We start from the raw sequence: 17,626 nt of genomic DNA, 5'->3' as shown, positions 1-17,626 counted from the left end.
ATTTTCTGTAGTGTGCCCCCGCTCTTGGTGGTATTGTTAGTGAAGGCTTTGGCTACGCCTTGTGGGGTCTTCCCCGATCTTATTTGGCTATTTAAAGTATGACTCACTCTTAATTTTTTCCAAGATTTGATGCACAAGCTCTTGGAACATAGTGCTAACCACCTAAGTAGCAGTAAATCCAGATTGCCTAGCAAAATCTCTTCGAGGTCAGTTGTTACTGTATCTATCCGACCTAAAATCCCTTCTATCCTGTGGGACCACCTTAGCTTTCCTTTTCCATTGTTGTTGGTCCTCCTCAACCCGTTAATACTCATCAATGCGGTCTATGAGCTAACGCACGCTCCTAACAAGCTTCCTTGTCAAAGATTTTCTCAAATCATGCTTGGCGGGTAGGCCGACCTTGAACGTCCTTATAGTCACATCACCAAAGTTCCCATCTATCTCATTAAACATTTCTCAGTATCTGTCAGAATACGTTTTCAGGGTTTCCCCTTGCATAGTCATAGACAACAAGGAGTCTAACGGCCGAGGAACTCTACTGCACGTAACAAAATGAGCCTCAAACGCCCTAGTAAGCTCTTTAAAGGAGTTAATGGAACCTTCCTTCAAACCATCAAACCATCTCATCACCACAGGCTCCAAACTAGATGGGAACACCTTACACATCAAGATTTCATTCTTAGAATGGACAACTATTCTCTGGTTGAAATGGCTGACATGCTCCACGGGGTCTATCCTACCATTATATATAGTGAATATAGGCTGAGTAAATCGCTGAGGAAATTTTCTTCCTTCAATCCTTTTGGTAAAAGGGGACTTAGAAATCTAATTAAGAGCCCTGCTTATAGCATTGTTGCCCAAACCTTTGCGGGATGGACTCTTACTTTTATGCTTATAGTAGTGATCTTCATCATACGAAAAAGACTCACTAGGAGGAGTCCTTGATCTAGGCCTGTAGTTGCCATCCCCATCGTCATCAGAAGAAGGATCAAAGCTTGAAGGAGTCTTTCTTCGCCGCTCGCGACATAACCTCTTTCGCAGACGGTCAATCTCCAATTGCATGCTTCTATTATTCTCCTCATGAGAGATGTGACTCCCGCCTCGAGATTGGTTCCTAATAGTATGCGTGGTATGCACACTGACCTCCTGGTCCCTCCTTCGTTCAAGATTGAGAAACTGATTTTGACGTTGAGAACCAACAGACTCCTCTCGGTTTGGCCTTAAACCTACCATAGCTGAATGTTGATCTCACTAAAGCTCAAGTATTCCCCACAGACGGTGCTAATTGTAAGGGCACATTTTAGTTCCTAAGCCCAAAAGGTAAAAGGATTCAGGCCCAAAGAGCCTAATACAATGAATTTTTAGAGAGTAGGCTGGAAACTAGATTTCAATGAGTTGGACAACAATCATAATGGGTTAAAGATGACAAGGAAGCAAAGATAAACAAGTTTCGTGCAAAGAAAATCTTCGTTGGCAAAGTTCGAGGAGAGTCGATCTTATATAGGCCTCTTTTCAATTTGATTACAAATCCAGTTCTTATTGCTATAATGTTTTTTCTATAGATTCTCAAATGATCCCCCTGTAATTGGGGTCTTTCTCCTTTATATTACCTTGTTTGCTTCATCTCAACCCTCCACGTGTGGATCAAGTTGTTAGCTTTTATCCTTGTCCCATTAACACCTTCCTGAAGTCTTTGGGAATAACTGTAAGGCTAAATATCACTATTTAGGTATCACCTCCACATTAATACCGCCAGAGAGTTAGCTGCAAACCTTTTAATACGGTAGTAGCAGCTTTCTCTTAGATATTTCTTAACTTCCCTCTGTCCTATTCTCTCATGATGTTTATCCTTACCAGTAGAATCGTCTAGAGCATAACTCCTGATGGCAAACCAAACCTTTTGACCTTTACTTTGCTTAGCTGAGGAGGAATTTCTCCTCGGACAACCTTATCGAACCTTTATTGCCAGAATCCTTCCGTAACTCACCGATTGGTACCTTTCCGTTAGAGCCTAATTGTCCTCGGGCTACTAAATGTACTTGGAAAAGGCCCACGTCCCAATATACACTCCTGGGCCCTTTATCCCCACAATATATATATATATATATATAATGTTTTGGATGATAGATTTGTATTTGGAACTTGAAAATGGCTTGAGAATATATTTTTAAGTTTACATTGTTAAATATTTGTGTGAATCTTGCAAGTGTAAATTAATGGTCAAATATTTATATTGTGTCTTTATATTATTTATTTGTATGTGTTTGTGTGTGTTTGTTTCTTAAAAAAAAATGGTAATTGTCCTGCATTGCTTAAGAGAGTGTGTTGTGTGTAGTATAACTTGCTCCACCCTCCCTTAAAAGTTACCAAGGCTTTTAAGTGGAGTTATAGTGTGTGTTTGCGTTAAAACTCCTTTTCCTCTCCCTTATAACTTACCCTATCATCCCTAAAAAGTTACCATGACTTTTGAGTATAATTGTGGTGTGCCTTTATATTAGAACTTCTTTCCCTCTCTCTTGTGTGTGTGTATTTGTTTCTAAAAAAAAAAAAAAATTATTGCAAAATATTAAGATGAACAAAGATTAATTACTATTTTATAGGTTAAAGTATTTGATTAAATAGTAAATAATATATTTTAACACAAAATTCGATATGTTTGTTAAGTGCAATAAAATAGTAAAAAAATATTGAGTGATATAATATTAATAAAAATCACCCTTGTAAATGATTATGAGAGAGAGACATAAAAATAAATTCATCTACCATTTAATACAAGACGATGATTTGATACTTTAACATAACGTAAATGTAATTGTTTGGTGGGTTTCAGTTAGCCTTTTTTATTCATACAAAAGGAAAAAAACTAAAAGAAAAATTGAAATCATCTATAAAAAAAAAATTGTAATTGTTTGATGGTGCATAAGGCCTAAATGAAAAGAATCTCATTTTTTTGATAAGTAAAAATTATTGATAAGAGCCAAAAGTTAATACAGCAAACCATTTAGGTACTTGAAATCATTTTAAAGAGAATTCTCATTGAATGTGTAAAACATCAAATGGTATAAAATCATTAGCTTGTGTTAAAATCCTACAAAATCATAAAAAAAAAAAAAAAAAAATTTGAGAAAAAAAAAAGTATGTGTAAAGGATTCCGTTATGTTTCAATAAGTTTTTATTATGAACAAACCTTTTTTAAATGAGATTAGTAAAATTGGTCAACGTGGCAAAAGTATGTGTAAAAGTTTTTTGTGTTGCTACCCAAAACAAAAAGGAAAGCCCAATACCCATGGGCCGTTGAATAAGGAATATGAAGCCAGCAAGGATCAAGGGAAGGTCACAAATGCCCATGAAAAATCGACCACCTTACAGAGAAACCCTAAAAGAAAGGAGAAAAATTATAGGAGCACAACATTTTTTACAATTACTTGTTACAATTATAATATGACAAAGTGTGATTAGTGAAAAAAAAATATATTACACCTAAAATATGAGTGTATAGAACTTTGTAACTCAATTATCATTTTTTAATGTTTTTAACAGAGATATTTAGGTTTCAAATCCTTATCTCCTAACTACCAAATTATCAAGGAAAAAAAAAAAAATTCAGCTGATAATAATAATACCCTCGGTAGAATTGCAGAAAAGCCTCTATTGACAATGAAGCCTCTATAATTGCTTGGTACATTTAATTTGGAAACATTTATGTCAATAAATCCGATAATCTTCATTTCAGCCTTGTCTAACTGATAATGTTTTTCATTTTTTTTTTTTTTGAGGCCTTTTAACTAATAATAATGTTGATTCTCAATAATAATAATGTTGAAACAAATCTAGTTTATTGTCAGACGAGACTTATCCATTAAAAAATCAAGTTAGAGCTTTACTAATGAAATATCACTTCGTGCATTCTTGAAATTAATCACAAATTTATCATTCATTCATTGTCTGGGAACACATTCTATGTCAATCCAAATTATTACCTCAGTCCACAAAGTTACATTTTCTTTTAGCCCTATTAAGTACACTAAACAACTTCTCTTAAAAAAAATACATTAAACAACCACAGTCCATTGAGACTTACTTTTGCCCACTGGGCCACTTTATACAAAGTCCTAATTACAGGGAGGGAGTCTTTGACCCTTTTTATTTATTTATTAACCTTTTAGTCTTATTTAACAGAATCTCTGGTTTGGCTAAGCATGTGTGGAGATTGACTTAAAATTCTGAAAATTATGAGAATTATCATTGACATCAAATAAGTTAGTTTTTCCTTCTTGGATACAAATAGAAAAAAGAAAAGAAAAGAAAGCTTTGCTCCATTGTGTTAGTTCATCACCCTTCCTTGTTTTGATGAAATTTCATCATGCTTCCTAAACATGGTTGTCTAACGCTTTTGTTCGCATAGAAAGCTTTAAAATGAGAAAGAATCACTCAGAACATACTAAAATCATAAATGCTAAATCGTTACATGAAAATTTCAAACCAAATTTATCCTACTTGAGTAGTAATCATTATGCCAGTTTTTTCAACATTCATAGATTTCTCTAGATCAGGCTCTGACGTTGATTGACATGGAGGCTTATAAATGTCTGTTTCCAATACCCCCATCAAGAAGATGTTGTGATCTATGAAGAATGGATATTAGACTGTTGAATTCTCTGTTTACTTCTTTTGAGTGCTAGTAGTCAATGAAGAGGGCCACAAACCAAACAGTACCATGACTCCTTTTTTAGGAATGCCTAGTATGAGGTCCATAACTATCAGCAAAGATGGCTTTATACAGCTTGTCACCACTGACCACTCACCTGTATGAAAATGCCTAATTTTGACAATTATGTGCAGGAAAAAACAAAACAAAAAAACTCAGCTCCAATAATCCTACACAAAAGTGAAAAATTCTTTTCCTTCAAATTTATAAATGGCACTTCTTTCGCAAGAAACCAACAAGCCTAAAGGTCATTTGTTTGAGTTCTGACTAGAGTAGAGGTAGCCTAGTCTAGTTAGATAGGGATTATCTTGACTGAAAATATTAGTCCAAGGTAACCTGGGCAGACCAGGGGAAAGAAATTCCTGACAAATGAAATTCAGGACAAAAAGAGCAACTCCATGTATTGTTTCTTATCTTCCTCATTACTTTCCATACTTTATCAAATTCTTTTGGCAAAGAGGTGTGGAAAAATTAAAAAGAAAGAAAAATAAAGCACTTTGTAGTATATTCCAATATATCATCCCAACTCCAAAAACATATTGGATCACGTAGCTGGATACATGTATATCCTTAGCAGGGTCCCTACCAGTGGACATCAGCTTCAGAAAATGAAACCGCCACTTGGGATTCCCATGTGCTTTTTATTTATTTATTATTTTTATATATTACTTAACTGTAAAGGAAAACATAATTACACTGATACCCACATGGTAATAAACCAGACCCAAATTAGACATTTTAACCCAATACTGATTGCTAATATGTAGCTATAAATTGCACACTTGAATTCTATAATCTAAACATCATTGAGGTCTCAAATAATTCTATTATATTGTCTGACTATATGAGTCATGTCTGATTTTCAAGAACAGTTGCAATATTTTAAGCCCTCTATTCCTTCCTCAGAAATAACTAGAGATATCAACTTGATGAACCAGTTAGTGCAGCCAAATGCAAGCATTATGGCGAATTTCAGTATTACAGACTTAACTGTGGATGATTTCTTGAGTTTCCAACAACTTGAATGTCAGTCAGGCATGGCTCAAAATCTTCCTGGTACTTCACATTCCAACAGCCTCAATGAACTGCCAATTGTCTATGCTATCACTTCAACAAGAGATGTTTTTCATGAAAGCAAGAAGAGAAAAGTAATGGAACTATCAACAAGCAGCTCAGAAAGCATTTCTTTAGCTGCTTCTGGAGATGACTTGAAAGATAACAATAGTTCTACAAAAAAGAATGTTTGTGTCATTTTTTTTTTGTTTTGATTGTCTTTCCTTTCTAATACAACTTTAAACCTTTTCTTTCTACAAAAAAGCTGAGTTTATAATTTATTTTTGATGTTTGCAGAGCTTAAGAAAAGGAAAGAAAAGGAGCAGTGAGAAGGAACGTGACAAACAAGGGGAAGTTGTTCATGTCAGAGCCAAAAGAGGTCAAGCTACTGATACTCACAGTTTAGCAGAAAGGGTATATTTGCATGTTATTGAATATATATATTTACTAATTAAATAAATAGATATTGATAATAATCTATTGTTCTTCATATCAATATAAATAAATTTATATATGGATGTCATTGAGAAGTTGAAATACATTCCCCTTCTTTGGATCAGGTGAGAAGACAGAAAATCAGTTACAAGTTGAGATGTTTACAAGAACTTGTTCCTGGATGTCATAAGGTACATACAATTAATTATTTTTGTTATTTTGTGTGTGTGTGTGTGTGCGTGCGTGCGCGCAAGTATATGTGCGTATCTTTGTGTGTTCTTTATATAACATGACCTGGAAATTCACAGGCAATGGGCATGGCAGTGATGTTGGACGAAATTATCAATTATGTCCATTCACTGAAGAATCAAGTTGAGGTAATTAAGTTGAAAATAATGAGAAGGTTTAACCATAATGACGCTGTTGTCTTAATGTTTAAATCACTAGCTATTAATTTTTTTTTTGTCTTTTCTTCCTGAAATTCAGTTTCTTTCCATGGAGCTTGCGACTGCATGTTCTTCCTATAACTTAATCTTGGAAACTGGAGCTACTGAAAAAGCACAGGTACTATATCAACAGAATGACATATTTTTTACAACATTTTATTTGACCAGTTTATGTGGGACTAACAGTTAAAACATTGCTGCTCGGGTGCTTATTTTGTTTCAAGAATAACGTAAAAGTCTTACAATCTGGGAAATGCATTACTCAATGTAACAGTCAATAGTGGTTTCAACTTGCCTATTTCAATAATTTAGAGTCTATTTGCCATTTCTCTCTTATAACTTACTTCTTCCTCAAAAAAAAAAAAAAAAAAAAAACTTATATACTTGGATACAATTTTTTTTTAAAGTCTTATTTTTTTTTTTAATGTACAAATATATTTTAACAAACATTTATCAAATAAGAAATCAGCAAAAAGTTGAATCCAAACACACACTTAAATATAATTTCCACGCTGTTTTATGTACATATGCATATAGTTGTAGACAGATATGAAGGCATGTAAAATCTATGTGTTCATGTCTAAGTGTTTGGCTTTAAGATGGTAGTGTTTAATGTTTGATGGTGCAGGGGACTAATTCTTTAAATCAGTCACATGGGATGGAGAACTTGGTGAGGGACCGATATGGAGAGCAAAATTGCTTGCACTCAACATGGCCACTTTGAATGCATTTTTGGCCCCTACTCCAGCAGTTGCTACAAACACATGAATATGTTCCCCATCTCTCACACCCACAAATCAAGTCTGTTCCCATGCACAAGGCAAACATGCTATTGATTTTTGCATCTTCTTTTCATAGGACTAAGAACAAAACTACAAAAAAAAAATATCTGTAATATCTCTCTCTCTGTCTCACTTCTTGTCAATTTGTAAGGGCTGAATACCCATATAGTTTGACTGTCTAAAAGTATACACTATATATTGTGGTTCTTAGCATATCCTATGTATCACTCACTGTTGCCATGTTGGCAAGAGCAGTTAGAGCACAAACTGGTTTCGGTGGGTGGGACATGGACCTGAAATATTGCTTGTAAGTCTTGTGTTTGTTGACAAGTTAACGTGGCGATATTATAATATTATTTGGACAACTTTGCGATCCGTACTAATCGAGCCTATAGTACTCAATTGAATCTGGTATTTCTTGGTGTGAAGGGAGAGAGAAAAAATTCCCAAGTGTTCAAAATATCTATTAATCATCGTATGGACTTGCCTGATTACATAATCTTGGATATTTGCTAATCATTAAGGACACATAAATTATTAATTTACAATTTAAGCATGTGCAGGTTAAGTTATTCATGCTTCCACTCGTTGGATGTCTCTCCTCATCCCTTGGATAAGCTGTTGCTTTAAACTCTTAAATATATATTGTGAAAACCTTAACATAAAAAATAAATAAAAAAAAAAAAAAAACAAAACAAAACAAAACAAAACAACAGCTATTGACATTGTTATAATTCAACCCTAACTATTTACATTATATCCACTACATAACAAGTTATAAGGCAACGTCATTCTCATTCAATTGGACTGATCATTATAGTGAATTCATATTTATATTGAGTTCTATTCCATTTGAAAATAGAAAGTTAATTGTCTATTAATTACATGCATTTTGAATATAAAATTTAAACCAATATGACTGATTGATCCACTACTCCACTCTATGATTTACTCATAACAATCAATACCTTAATTTACTCTTCATGTTATAGATAGTGAATTATACTTTCCAACACATCTTCTCAAATTTGTACACAAAAATCATTGTTTAAAATGAGTCCAAAGCTTGAAATTGTTTTCAAAATTAGCTTTCACTGCTCGTGTGCAAAGAAAACAACTAACAAAGGCGAAACTTGATTTATGAACTAAGGTACTTGATGTAGAATAAACAACACAAACTTTTCTTGAATAGGAAGATCGTCAGAAGTCAACTCATAAGAAATTTGCAAAGTGAAAGTACTAGTAGAAATCATCGACACCAACGGCGGAATCATGTGAAATATGGTGACTTGAAAGAAATTGTTGTAAGGATCAAAATTCATCGATTTTGGTCAGATCTACACTACTTTTCAGGAAAATTCCTTTATGTAGACTTCCATTAAGTTAAATTTGCTATTTACGGTAAATTTTATTTTTGTTATAAATTTTTAAGGGTAAAATGCCTTAACACCCCTTGAACTTTTATTTTTGCCAATTTAATACATAAACTTTAGTACCATACAAATAGATCCCCCCCCCCCCCCCCAAATTTTATTTTAGCTTATTCAATACATAAACTTTGATACTGTACCAATAGTCCTCCTAAACTTTTATGTTATTGCAGTAAGACCCCTTTGTTTTAGTTTTCTCTTTCCCCATAATAATTTGGTACAAAAATAGGATAGATTGGGGGGAGGGGGGGTGGTAAATTAAAGGATCTTATGATTACATTATCAAAGTTTATGGATTGCATTGGTGAAAGATAAAGTTCACGGGGTCTATTTGTTGTGCGCAGTACCAAAATTTATGTAATAAATTAGCTAAAATAAAAGTTTAGGAGTGTAAATACAACTAAACTAAAGTTTAGGGGTTGTCAAGACATCTTTCCCCATAAAAAAGTAATATTTTTATTGAATATAAGAAGAGGAAAATGAGTGAAGAGATTCAGGTAAACTCAAATTTGAGAAAGTAGAACACAAATATTAATGTAGTCATATCTTAATAGCCTACATCCACGACACGCGAAATTTAAAAGGTTAGAATCTTTTCTTTCACTTGCATCAATAACACACTATGAAGATAGAAAGACAAATAGTTGATAGTTCCACGGTTTGCTCCTTAACCATTCTTTGCATATAAGCTATTGTGATCCTTTTGACTTTTGGAGTTTTTATAATTTATACAACTCCATTTACATTCAAAATTAAATGAAAGGTTACAATTTTGACAGTTTATCAATACTCAAACAAACAAAAATTAGTATAGGTATTCATTGAAAATAGTGACGATGTCAAGAGTCTTGTAACTTAATTAGTACCTCTTGATGTTTCTAACAGAAACATCCTAATTATGATTTCAAATCCCATTCGAAACTATCAATGCATAAGAAAAGGAAAAAAAAAAATTATGATGAGATGGTAAAACCTTTTTTTTTTTTTTTTTTTGAAATGGAAATGTGGATTTCATTCAACAAGTAAAATTGAAATACAACAGAGGGAAAGTACAAGAAGCCCGCAAGGTAGAATTAGAGAGGGTCTTGATAGCGAAGTTGTTGGAGCTAAGGAAGGGGCATTCCCTTCCAAACTTGTGAGGTTCCAGAAGACCTTGAAAAGGTAGCAAGGTCATGAGCGTTTCTATTGTAGTCCCTTTTCAGGTGCTACAATTTCCAGTTGCAAAAGTGGTCAAGGGAGATAAGGATTCCTTGGAGGATGTGGCCAAATTCTCCACCAAGCTTCTTAGAGTTAATGGACTGGACTATGGACAGGGCATCATATTCTATGATGATCCTAGAGACTTGCAGTTCCTGGGCGAGCAGTATGCCATTCTCGATGGTAATGGCTTCAACAACTTCGATGGGGTGACACGCCTGCAGAGATTTACACATGGTAGAAACAATATGACCATTGGAGTCATGAATAATAACAGCAATGTTGGAGGGTCTACCGTCATCAGAGGAGGCTCCATCCACATTTATCTTGTGGTAGCCAGGTGAAGGAGGGGTCCAAGAGGAGGCTTGGGTCTTTGGAGGAATTGTTGTTAAGATTGCGCCTTTGCAGTCTTTAGCTAATTTGATGGCAGAGTCCCAAATTTGATGAGGGAGCGAGGATGCTGATTCATGGACTATTTGGTTGTAGTTGTGCCAAATGAGCCAGGCTATGACCAAGAAGGATTCTAGATCTTGTATTGAGCCATTGGACATGAGCTGGAGGGCTAGGTCCGAGAAGTTGTCTATAAGGTTGATGGGGTAGTTTTGCCAGTAGCCCCAGATAGATTTGGGAATGTCACAATGGAAGAGGGCGTATATGGTGCTTTCAAGGCATTGATTGCAGGCAGGGTAGTAGCCATTTGTGTTCACTCCCCTAATTCTAAGGTTTTGCATCATTGGTAGAGCATTTATGTAGCATCTCTAGCCAAAAATCCTAACTTTGGCTGGGATATTAAGGTGCCACATCTTCCTCCAGAGAGGGGAGCACAAGTTGCCATAAGAGCTTTCTCCTCCATAAGATGGGTCTGTTATTGGGAGTGCAGTGTAGTAGGCGCTTTTGACAGTGAATTCACCTTACTTGTTACCAATCCAAATTATTTTATCTTCAGGGAGGGAGTAGCTGATTGGTATGTTTAGGATAGTATTGGCCTCAAAAGGAAGGAAGTCTTACCAAGTCAGCTTTCTATCTCCTTGTGTCTGGATCAATAAGAGCAGATACCATGGAGAAGTCATCAAAGTGGTGCGGAAGAGGGGAGATGACTTTGTAAGTGGATGGAGTTAGCATCCACCTGTCTTCCCATATGTTTATCATTTTGCCATTCCCAACACACCATCTGGTCCCATTTTTAATGACCTCAATGCTACTGTGAATACTTCGCCATGCGTATGAAAGGTTGCAGCCAAGCTTGGAGTTGAGAAAATCCGAAGAGGGGAAATATTTGGCTTTGTATATCCTTGAGATGATAGAATTTGAATTGTTTAGGATCCTCCAGGCTTGCTTGGCTAGTATGGCAAAATTGAAAGCTTGGAGGTTCCTGAATCCCATTCCCCCCTCAAATTTGGATTTGCACATCTTTTTCCATGCAACCCAAGCGATTTTTGCTTCCTGTTTCTTTTGACCCCACCAGAAGTTCCTCATCATACCCTCAAGGTCTTCATAAAGTCCCTTTGGGAGGAGGAAGCAGCTCATGGAATAGGTAGGGACAGCTTGTGCAACGGCTTTAATGAGAATTTCCTTACCCCTTATAGAGAGCATTTTTCCTTTCCAGCCAGACAGTTTTTTACCAACCCTTTCTTTAATTTCAGCAATGATTGCATTTTTGGACTTTCCAATGATGGATGGCAACTCGAGATATTTAGTGTGGCGAGAACCTTGCATAGGTCCAAGGATTTCGAGTATCTCATCTTTAATTTCTTGAGGGGTGTTGTGGTTGAAGAAAATGGATGACTTGTCAGTGTCAATCTTCTATCAAAAGGCTGCTTCATACTTTTTGAGGATTTCAGTTAATATGTGGCACTCTTGGCTGTTGGCTTTGTAGAAGAGTAAGTTGTCATCAGCGAAGAATAGGTGAGTGACATAGAGGCAGCCTCTACATATGGAAATCTCATTCAACTCCTTAGATCTGGCTACATTATGGATGAGGGAGGAAAATGCTTTTGCACAAATAAGAAAGAGATAAGGAGAGAGGGGGGCTCCTTGCCGGAGCCCCCTCAAAGGAGTAATGCAGCCATGAGTAGAGCCATTAATAATGATGGAGTACGAGATAGTAGTAATGCAATGCATGATTAGACTTATCCATCTTTCATGGAAGTCAAGCTTTTCCATAGCAGCCTCAATGAAGCACTATTTTACTCTATCAAAGGCTTTGCTCATATCAAGTTTCACAGCTATTAAGCAATCCTTCCCAATTCTCTTATTGTTAATGTAGTGCATAATTTCAAAGGCTGTGAGAACATTGTCAGTGATTAAGCATTTGGAAAGAAATGCACTTTGATTCTCTGAAATGATATGGGGAAGGATGGCCTTGAGCCGATTTGCAAGAACTTTGGCAATGATTTTGTATACCACATTACTAAGACTAATGGGTCTGAACTCAGTCATTTTAGTGGGTAGCTTCGTTTTGGGTATAAGGGTGATGTTGGTTAAACCAACCTTTTAATAATGAATGACTATAATTTTAAAGTTTCCATATTGGAGTTACCCACTTTAACTCTATAAGGATCCTGATAGGCTGATCCCACGGATAGTGTTTTATTTCTTTTTATTTCCTTTTGCTTTTGTTTTGGTTGTGATGTGATTGACTTTTCTAAGCAATATTTGTTATAAATAAATGCTAAAAAAATATCTCAAATGTCGATCAATGGGAGGAGCATCACCATTCAATTAAATTGCTTCATCATAAAGGTTTGTAAGATCTAAATCATAACAGCATCCAGAAATATAATAAGGTTTTTTTTTTTTTTTTTTCTTTTGAAATTAAGCCATGAATATCTGTTTGTAAAATAATTGTTTGGTCTTTAGTACTATTTCACATAACCAATGACTTCATCAGATGGAAAGGTGCAGAATACATTTGATGAACAACCAGCTTTCAGCCTTTAACACAAAGTTAGTCTTCCGACAGCCAACAAGCATGATAAATGAATAAGTTAGCAAGGTGTCCCACAATACAAATGGATAAATAGAATCTAATGGATTTTGCCAATTCAATAGTGAAATGATTGAAAATGAAGGAATATAGTATAGTTTTTGGAACAATTTAAAGCAGATGCATTGCATCCAAAGGCATTAAGATTGAGAGAGGAATGGGCCATGTTATGCTCACAAGAGGTTCGAACAAGGTGGGTTCTCAAATTTCTTTCATCAAAAGGCTATTGAACTTTTAAAGTTTGTAAAATTTAAAATGATCCTTTTCTTTGACTCTTTTTTCACCATTTTTCACTTGGCATTTTGTAAGTTCATGCACTATGAACAGGGAATTGGTCGGGTCCTGAGGGCATTTCGATTCAAATGAAATAAAAGAAATGAAAAACAAGAATGATTATTGGAAAGTTTGATGGTACATGTATTGGTGTTGATCATCAGGCACTGGATACGACAACTAGTCATTTCAGCTTTGCATAAAATGATCAATATCAATTATCAAGGACAAATATTGTTCAAAGTTCTTTTGTAATTTATTAAGATTCACAAATTGTGGTTGAAATAATATAAATTTTATATGAGCTCATCATTAATTTCATTTCAATCATGGCAAACTACGTTAAACAATTATTGTGTCTCTAAATTTATAATATATAAAAAAGAAAGTCCAATAACTGCAAACTATCACAGGAAAGAAAAGAAAAATAAAAACCCACCTTTTTATACATCATGCATGATATGAATATTATATAAAGAAAGCAGTGCAACTCAAAAAAAAAAAAAAAAAAAAAAACAGTGCAGGACAAGGACTGAATTGACTTCTTCTGTATGAGATATAAATTGGAAGACTCTGGAGTCTAGATATAAGCATTTATGTGTGTATGTGTGTCAATGTCTGTGTCTGTGTCTGTGTCTGTGTAGTCACTGTACTGTATGTGTTGACCCATGTCTAGGAGCAAGTAAACACAAGGACATAGAAATGACTAGTTGGAAAAATGTGTGTCCCCACTACTTGTGAACATAATCCATTCATTGATCCTTATGTCTGTAAGGTAATTGGTTTAGATGCTGTAAATAGGTACTTCTTAGTAATGGTCTTGGTTTGAGGCGTAGGCTTGCATAATGCACAGTTTTCCTCCACACGTTTAACAACCCTCAATGAATATATAGGCACAGTTTTTTTACTATTTTATTTTTGAGTACATGCATGATATTTTTTCCCAAATTTTGAAGTGTGGAACATACAAATTTTTTTTAGTTACAATAAGAGAAAGAGGATTTGAATCTAAATGTTTTTATAAAATATATTATGAGGTGTTAATTGAATTATAATACTCTTGAAATATACTACACAGCACTCACAGCAGTGGTGCTATATAGGTATAATGCTATATTTTTAGCTTAAAATCACAAAAAACATCACGCGGCAGTGGAGCTAAATCTAAAAGATTTAGCTCCACAGCTACAGTACACATCTATATTTAGATGTGTACTGTAGCTCACAGGTAAAAAAAAAAATTATTTTTTTATTACATTCCTCTCTCATCTCTCATTTAAATATTCTTTTCCCATTCTCTCTCTCTCCGGCTTCTCTCTTTCTTCTTCTTTCTTCCTCCACCTTCCTCATCTTCTCTCTTCTTCCTCCACCGCCAGCCCGATCTCACAGCCCAGCCGCCAACCCAGCTTCGACCCATCACCGGCGCCGACCCATCTCGCCGATCTCCCCACCCATTCCGCCAAAACACCCATCTTGCCGATCAGACCCAAGCTTTGGATTTCATCATTGAAGCCGCCGATCAGACCCAAGCTCTGGGTTTCATTCGTCGATCCAAGCTCTGGGTTTCATCATTGAAGCCGCCGCTTTCTTCCTCCGCCCAATGCTTTGGTTTTCCGTCGATCCAAGCCTTGGTTTTTTTTTTTTTTTTTTTTTTTATTGCGTGAATTTGATTGCCGTGGTGTGGGTGTATTGAGATTGATTTCTTCTGCTCTCCTCTTAAACTTGTCGTTTTGGTTAAACAATCTGAAAGCTGAGCGCTTGTAAAATACTGAATTAATTTGTGATTAAGCTAAGCTAAGCTCTATCTTAATTTCGACATTTTCATTTTTATTATTTTAGAGAGAGAGAGAGAGAGAGAGAGAGATCCCACTCTTTTATATTTTTTGGCACTAATAAACACAAAGAATCAAAATGATGTCTCCAAGGCAAGTCTCTGAAGATCTTCGCGGTGGATCTTCCCAATTCAGGTCAATTTTCCCTAAACCCTAACCCCCCCCCCCCTCTGTTTGTTTCCCGAGAAAACCCTCTGGAAATTAATTTTCTTTTTTAACCGTCTTTTTTAGTGTATGTTTCGAAGCCTAATACCTCGTGCCATTTTCTCGTTCTCAGGAAGTTGGGAATGATTTGTGTGTAGTTGTTTTTTTTTTTTTTTTGTTTGGGCTAATACATTTTGTGAATCGTCAGTTACAGTGGAGGTGATTTATTGTTGTTGTTTGTGTGCTTTGTAGAGATGTGGAGTTTTGAGCATTTCAGTTAATTTGATGCAAGTTCGATTTTTTGTTCCTAGGGAAATCTTAAATCTATGGAAAATGCTAAAAGGATTACCAATTTCAGTACAAAAGGTTTACAAATCGACATATCAGTCAATAGTCAATGTGATTAGGGTCACATATAAAATATAATGTATAGATTTTATTATATTATTTGTTCTTAAAAGTTGACACATTAGTTTGTAAGAACTAAGTAACCTGATCCACAAAGCTCTCACTTTTGCGGAGTTGGGAGAGGTGATTGATAGGCAGTTTTACTCTTCTTTTTTTGGGTGGAGAGGTTGATTCTAGACTCAAACCTTTGCCTGTCGCTTTTTGGTGGAAGGCACTTACAACCATCGCATCAAGGCCTGTCCTCACTAATATTACTTTAAGTTTATTCTAGGGGTAGGTGGCATCAACTTTGCAATGTATGCAATTTCTTCAACAACATATGGGTGAAAGGACAAATTTACTATAAAATTACAACTATTTAGATTCATGGGATGAGAATCAAACTTGGACCAAGTTTTAGCGACAAAAAGTATATTTTAGCTATTTTAGCCAAAACTATATGTTATGCAAGTTTTGAACTTTGAATTCACTTCTCAAGTGTTTTAATATTTGTAAAGATAAAATAATTGCTTAGATAATTAACTGACAAACTTAGAAGGAATCCTTCAACCCACTATGTGGTGAAGATCGCCACTCTTGCTTTTAGTCATGAAATTTTTTTCTATAAAAAAACTTGTCTATAGAAATCATGACATATGTATAGTAATGTGAATCGTTTATATGACCCATTGGTTCATGTCGTTAAAATATGTTAGGAACTCAATTTGGATTTGGGTTCCTTGAGTTGATTCAAGTGGATTCTTGAGATTTGGAATTGAATGCTAGAGTTTAGGGTTTAAGAGCCCTTGGGTTTCACTTATTGCTTAGAATTGGGATGGTTTTGGTGTTTGATGTGAGTCTTGAAGTGGAATGACCAAATGAGATTAGGTATAAGTGAAAATCACTTATAGGGTTTTGGTTAGTATGGAATTCATGGATGGATTGCATTCAAATGTTGATGGGTTGAATGATTTGTGACTACATTGAGAGAGTCACCACCCACAAGAATGAGACTACTTCTAGGGAGTCTCTACCTCAAAAGAGAAAGACTAGAGAAAAATAACAAGAAACTAAGCCACAAAAGGATTCTTAGCAATCAAGGATTAATTCATATATTTATATTACTCAAGCCTTATTCTAATTGGCGAGACATGGCTCACTAATTAGGCATGTGCCCTTAAGAATATTCACAAGTGATTAATGTGTTGCATGTACACTAACCCTAATGTAATCTTCTTGTAACTAACTTTTGAACTAACTTCAAGAATCACTCCTAGCTTGAGTTACACGTTTTATTGAGCTCATGATTGGCCACTCAAGGTTATCCCATGTGTATGGTAGTTAGGAGAAGTGTCATGCCAAGTTTGAAGCCAAAGGAGCAAGGAGCTGATTGGCACTATAATTTAAGGTGGAATTGCCCGGTGCACCCAAACTAGGGTTTTTCCTCCTTTTTCAACTTCGCTTGAGTTCCTAACAATATATACATGGGTGACCATCTAAATCATTATGTAATGGATTAGAGAAGTTTCCTTGTGATACCCCAAATTTTATGGATTTGATTGGAATGGATGAGTTTGTTGTGTCGGTGTGTGCTGAGTCTTACATTAGTTGTTTACTAAGTAGATTTTGGCTAAGCCCTAATTGTAACTTGACTAGTCCTTTCGGTAAAACTTAGATGTAACTAATGCTTTCCTTGGATCATCGCAGATGGTATCATAGCCAACCTAGAAATGTCATTTGACTTGAGACACTACAACATAATATGGGTCCTGATAAGGATGTTAAGAATTTAAGCGGGGGTATTGTGATAGCCAATCTTGTGTGGATTTGAGCATATGAGTGTGTGTTATGTGGGTGTGTGATGAGTTTTGCATTGGGTGTTTATTAGGTAGATCCATAGTTGTTAAAATGTGTATTGTGAGTCAATTTTTCCTCTTTTTTTTTTTTTTTTTT

At 35.3% G+C, this 17,626-nt stretch overlaps 2 protein-coding genes across 2 annotated transcripts in view; both read left to right on the top strand.

Moving 5' to 3' along the window:
- The first annotated feature begins 5,522 nt into the window (after nucleotides 1-5,522).
- Nucleotides 5,523-7,799, top strand: LOC111999519 (transcription factor BEE 1). Its single transcript, XM_024031646.2, has 6 exons — nucleotides 5,523-5,949; nucleotides 6,059-6,175; nucleotides 6,322-6,387; nucleotides 6,505-6,573; nucleotides 6,683-6,760; nucleotides 7,271-7,799. Exons 1-6 carry the CDS (start codon nucleotides 5,560-5,562, stop codon nucleotides 7,364-7,366), a joined length of 816 nt encoding a protein of 271 aa, XP_023887414.1. The 5' UTR covers nucleotides 5,523-5,559; the 3' UTR covers nucleotides 7,367-7,799.
- Nucleotides 7,800-15,005: 7,206 nt separating this feature from the next.
- The window catches only part of LOC111999544 (uncharacterized), a 21,966-nt gene continuing 19,345 nt past the window's right edge, over nucleotides 15,006-17,626 (top strand). Inside the window, exon 1 of the mRNA XM_024031675.2 lies at nucleotides 15,006-15,277. Within this exon, the coding sequence (XP_023887443.1) occupies nucleotides 15,222-15,277 (56 nt within the window). The 5' untranslated portion in view covers nucleotides 15,006-15,221. The remainder of the gene's footprint in view (nucleotides 15,278-17,626) is intronic.

This window comes from Quercus suber, unplaced genomic scaffold (genome assembly GCF_002906115.3).
Source record: "Quercus suber isolate HL8 unplaced genomic scaffold, Cork oak 2.0 scaffold_1047, whole genome shotgun sequence".
Lineage (NCBI taxonomy): Eukaryota > Viridiplantae > Streptophyta > Magnoliopsida > Fagales > Fagaceae > Quercus > Quercus suber.
The sequence above is the reverse complement of the archived record's forward strand: the minus strand, read 5'-3'. Positions and strand labels throughout refer to the sequence as shown.

What these genes read in the sequence shown, in the direction of transcription:
- LOC111999519 (XM_024031646.2), top strand. Translation starts at nt 5,560, where the DNA reads ATGTCTGATTTTCAAGAACAGTTGCAATATTTTAAGCCCTCTATTCCT. An exon ending in CTCACAGTTTAGCAGAAAGG is followed by an intron (nt 6,176 to 6,321) that starts GTATATTTGCAT and finishes TCTTTGGATCAG; the next exon opens with GTGAGAAGACAGAAAATCAG. An exon ending in GAGCTACTGAAAAAGCACAG is followed by an intron (nt 6,761 to 7,270) that starts GTACTATATCAA and finishes TTGATGGTGCAG; the next exon opens with GGGACTAATTCTTTAAATCA.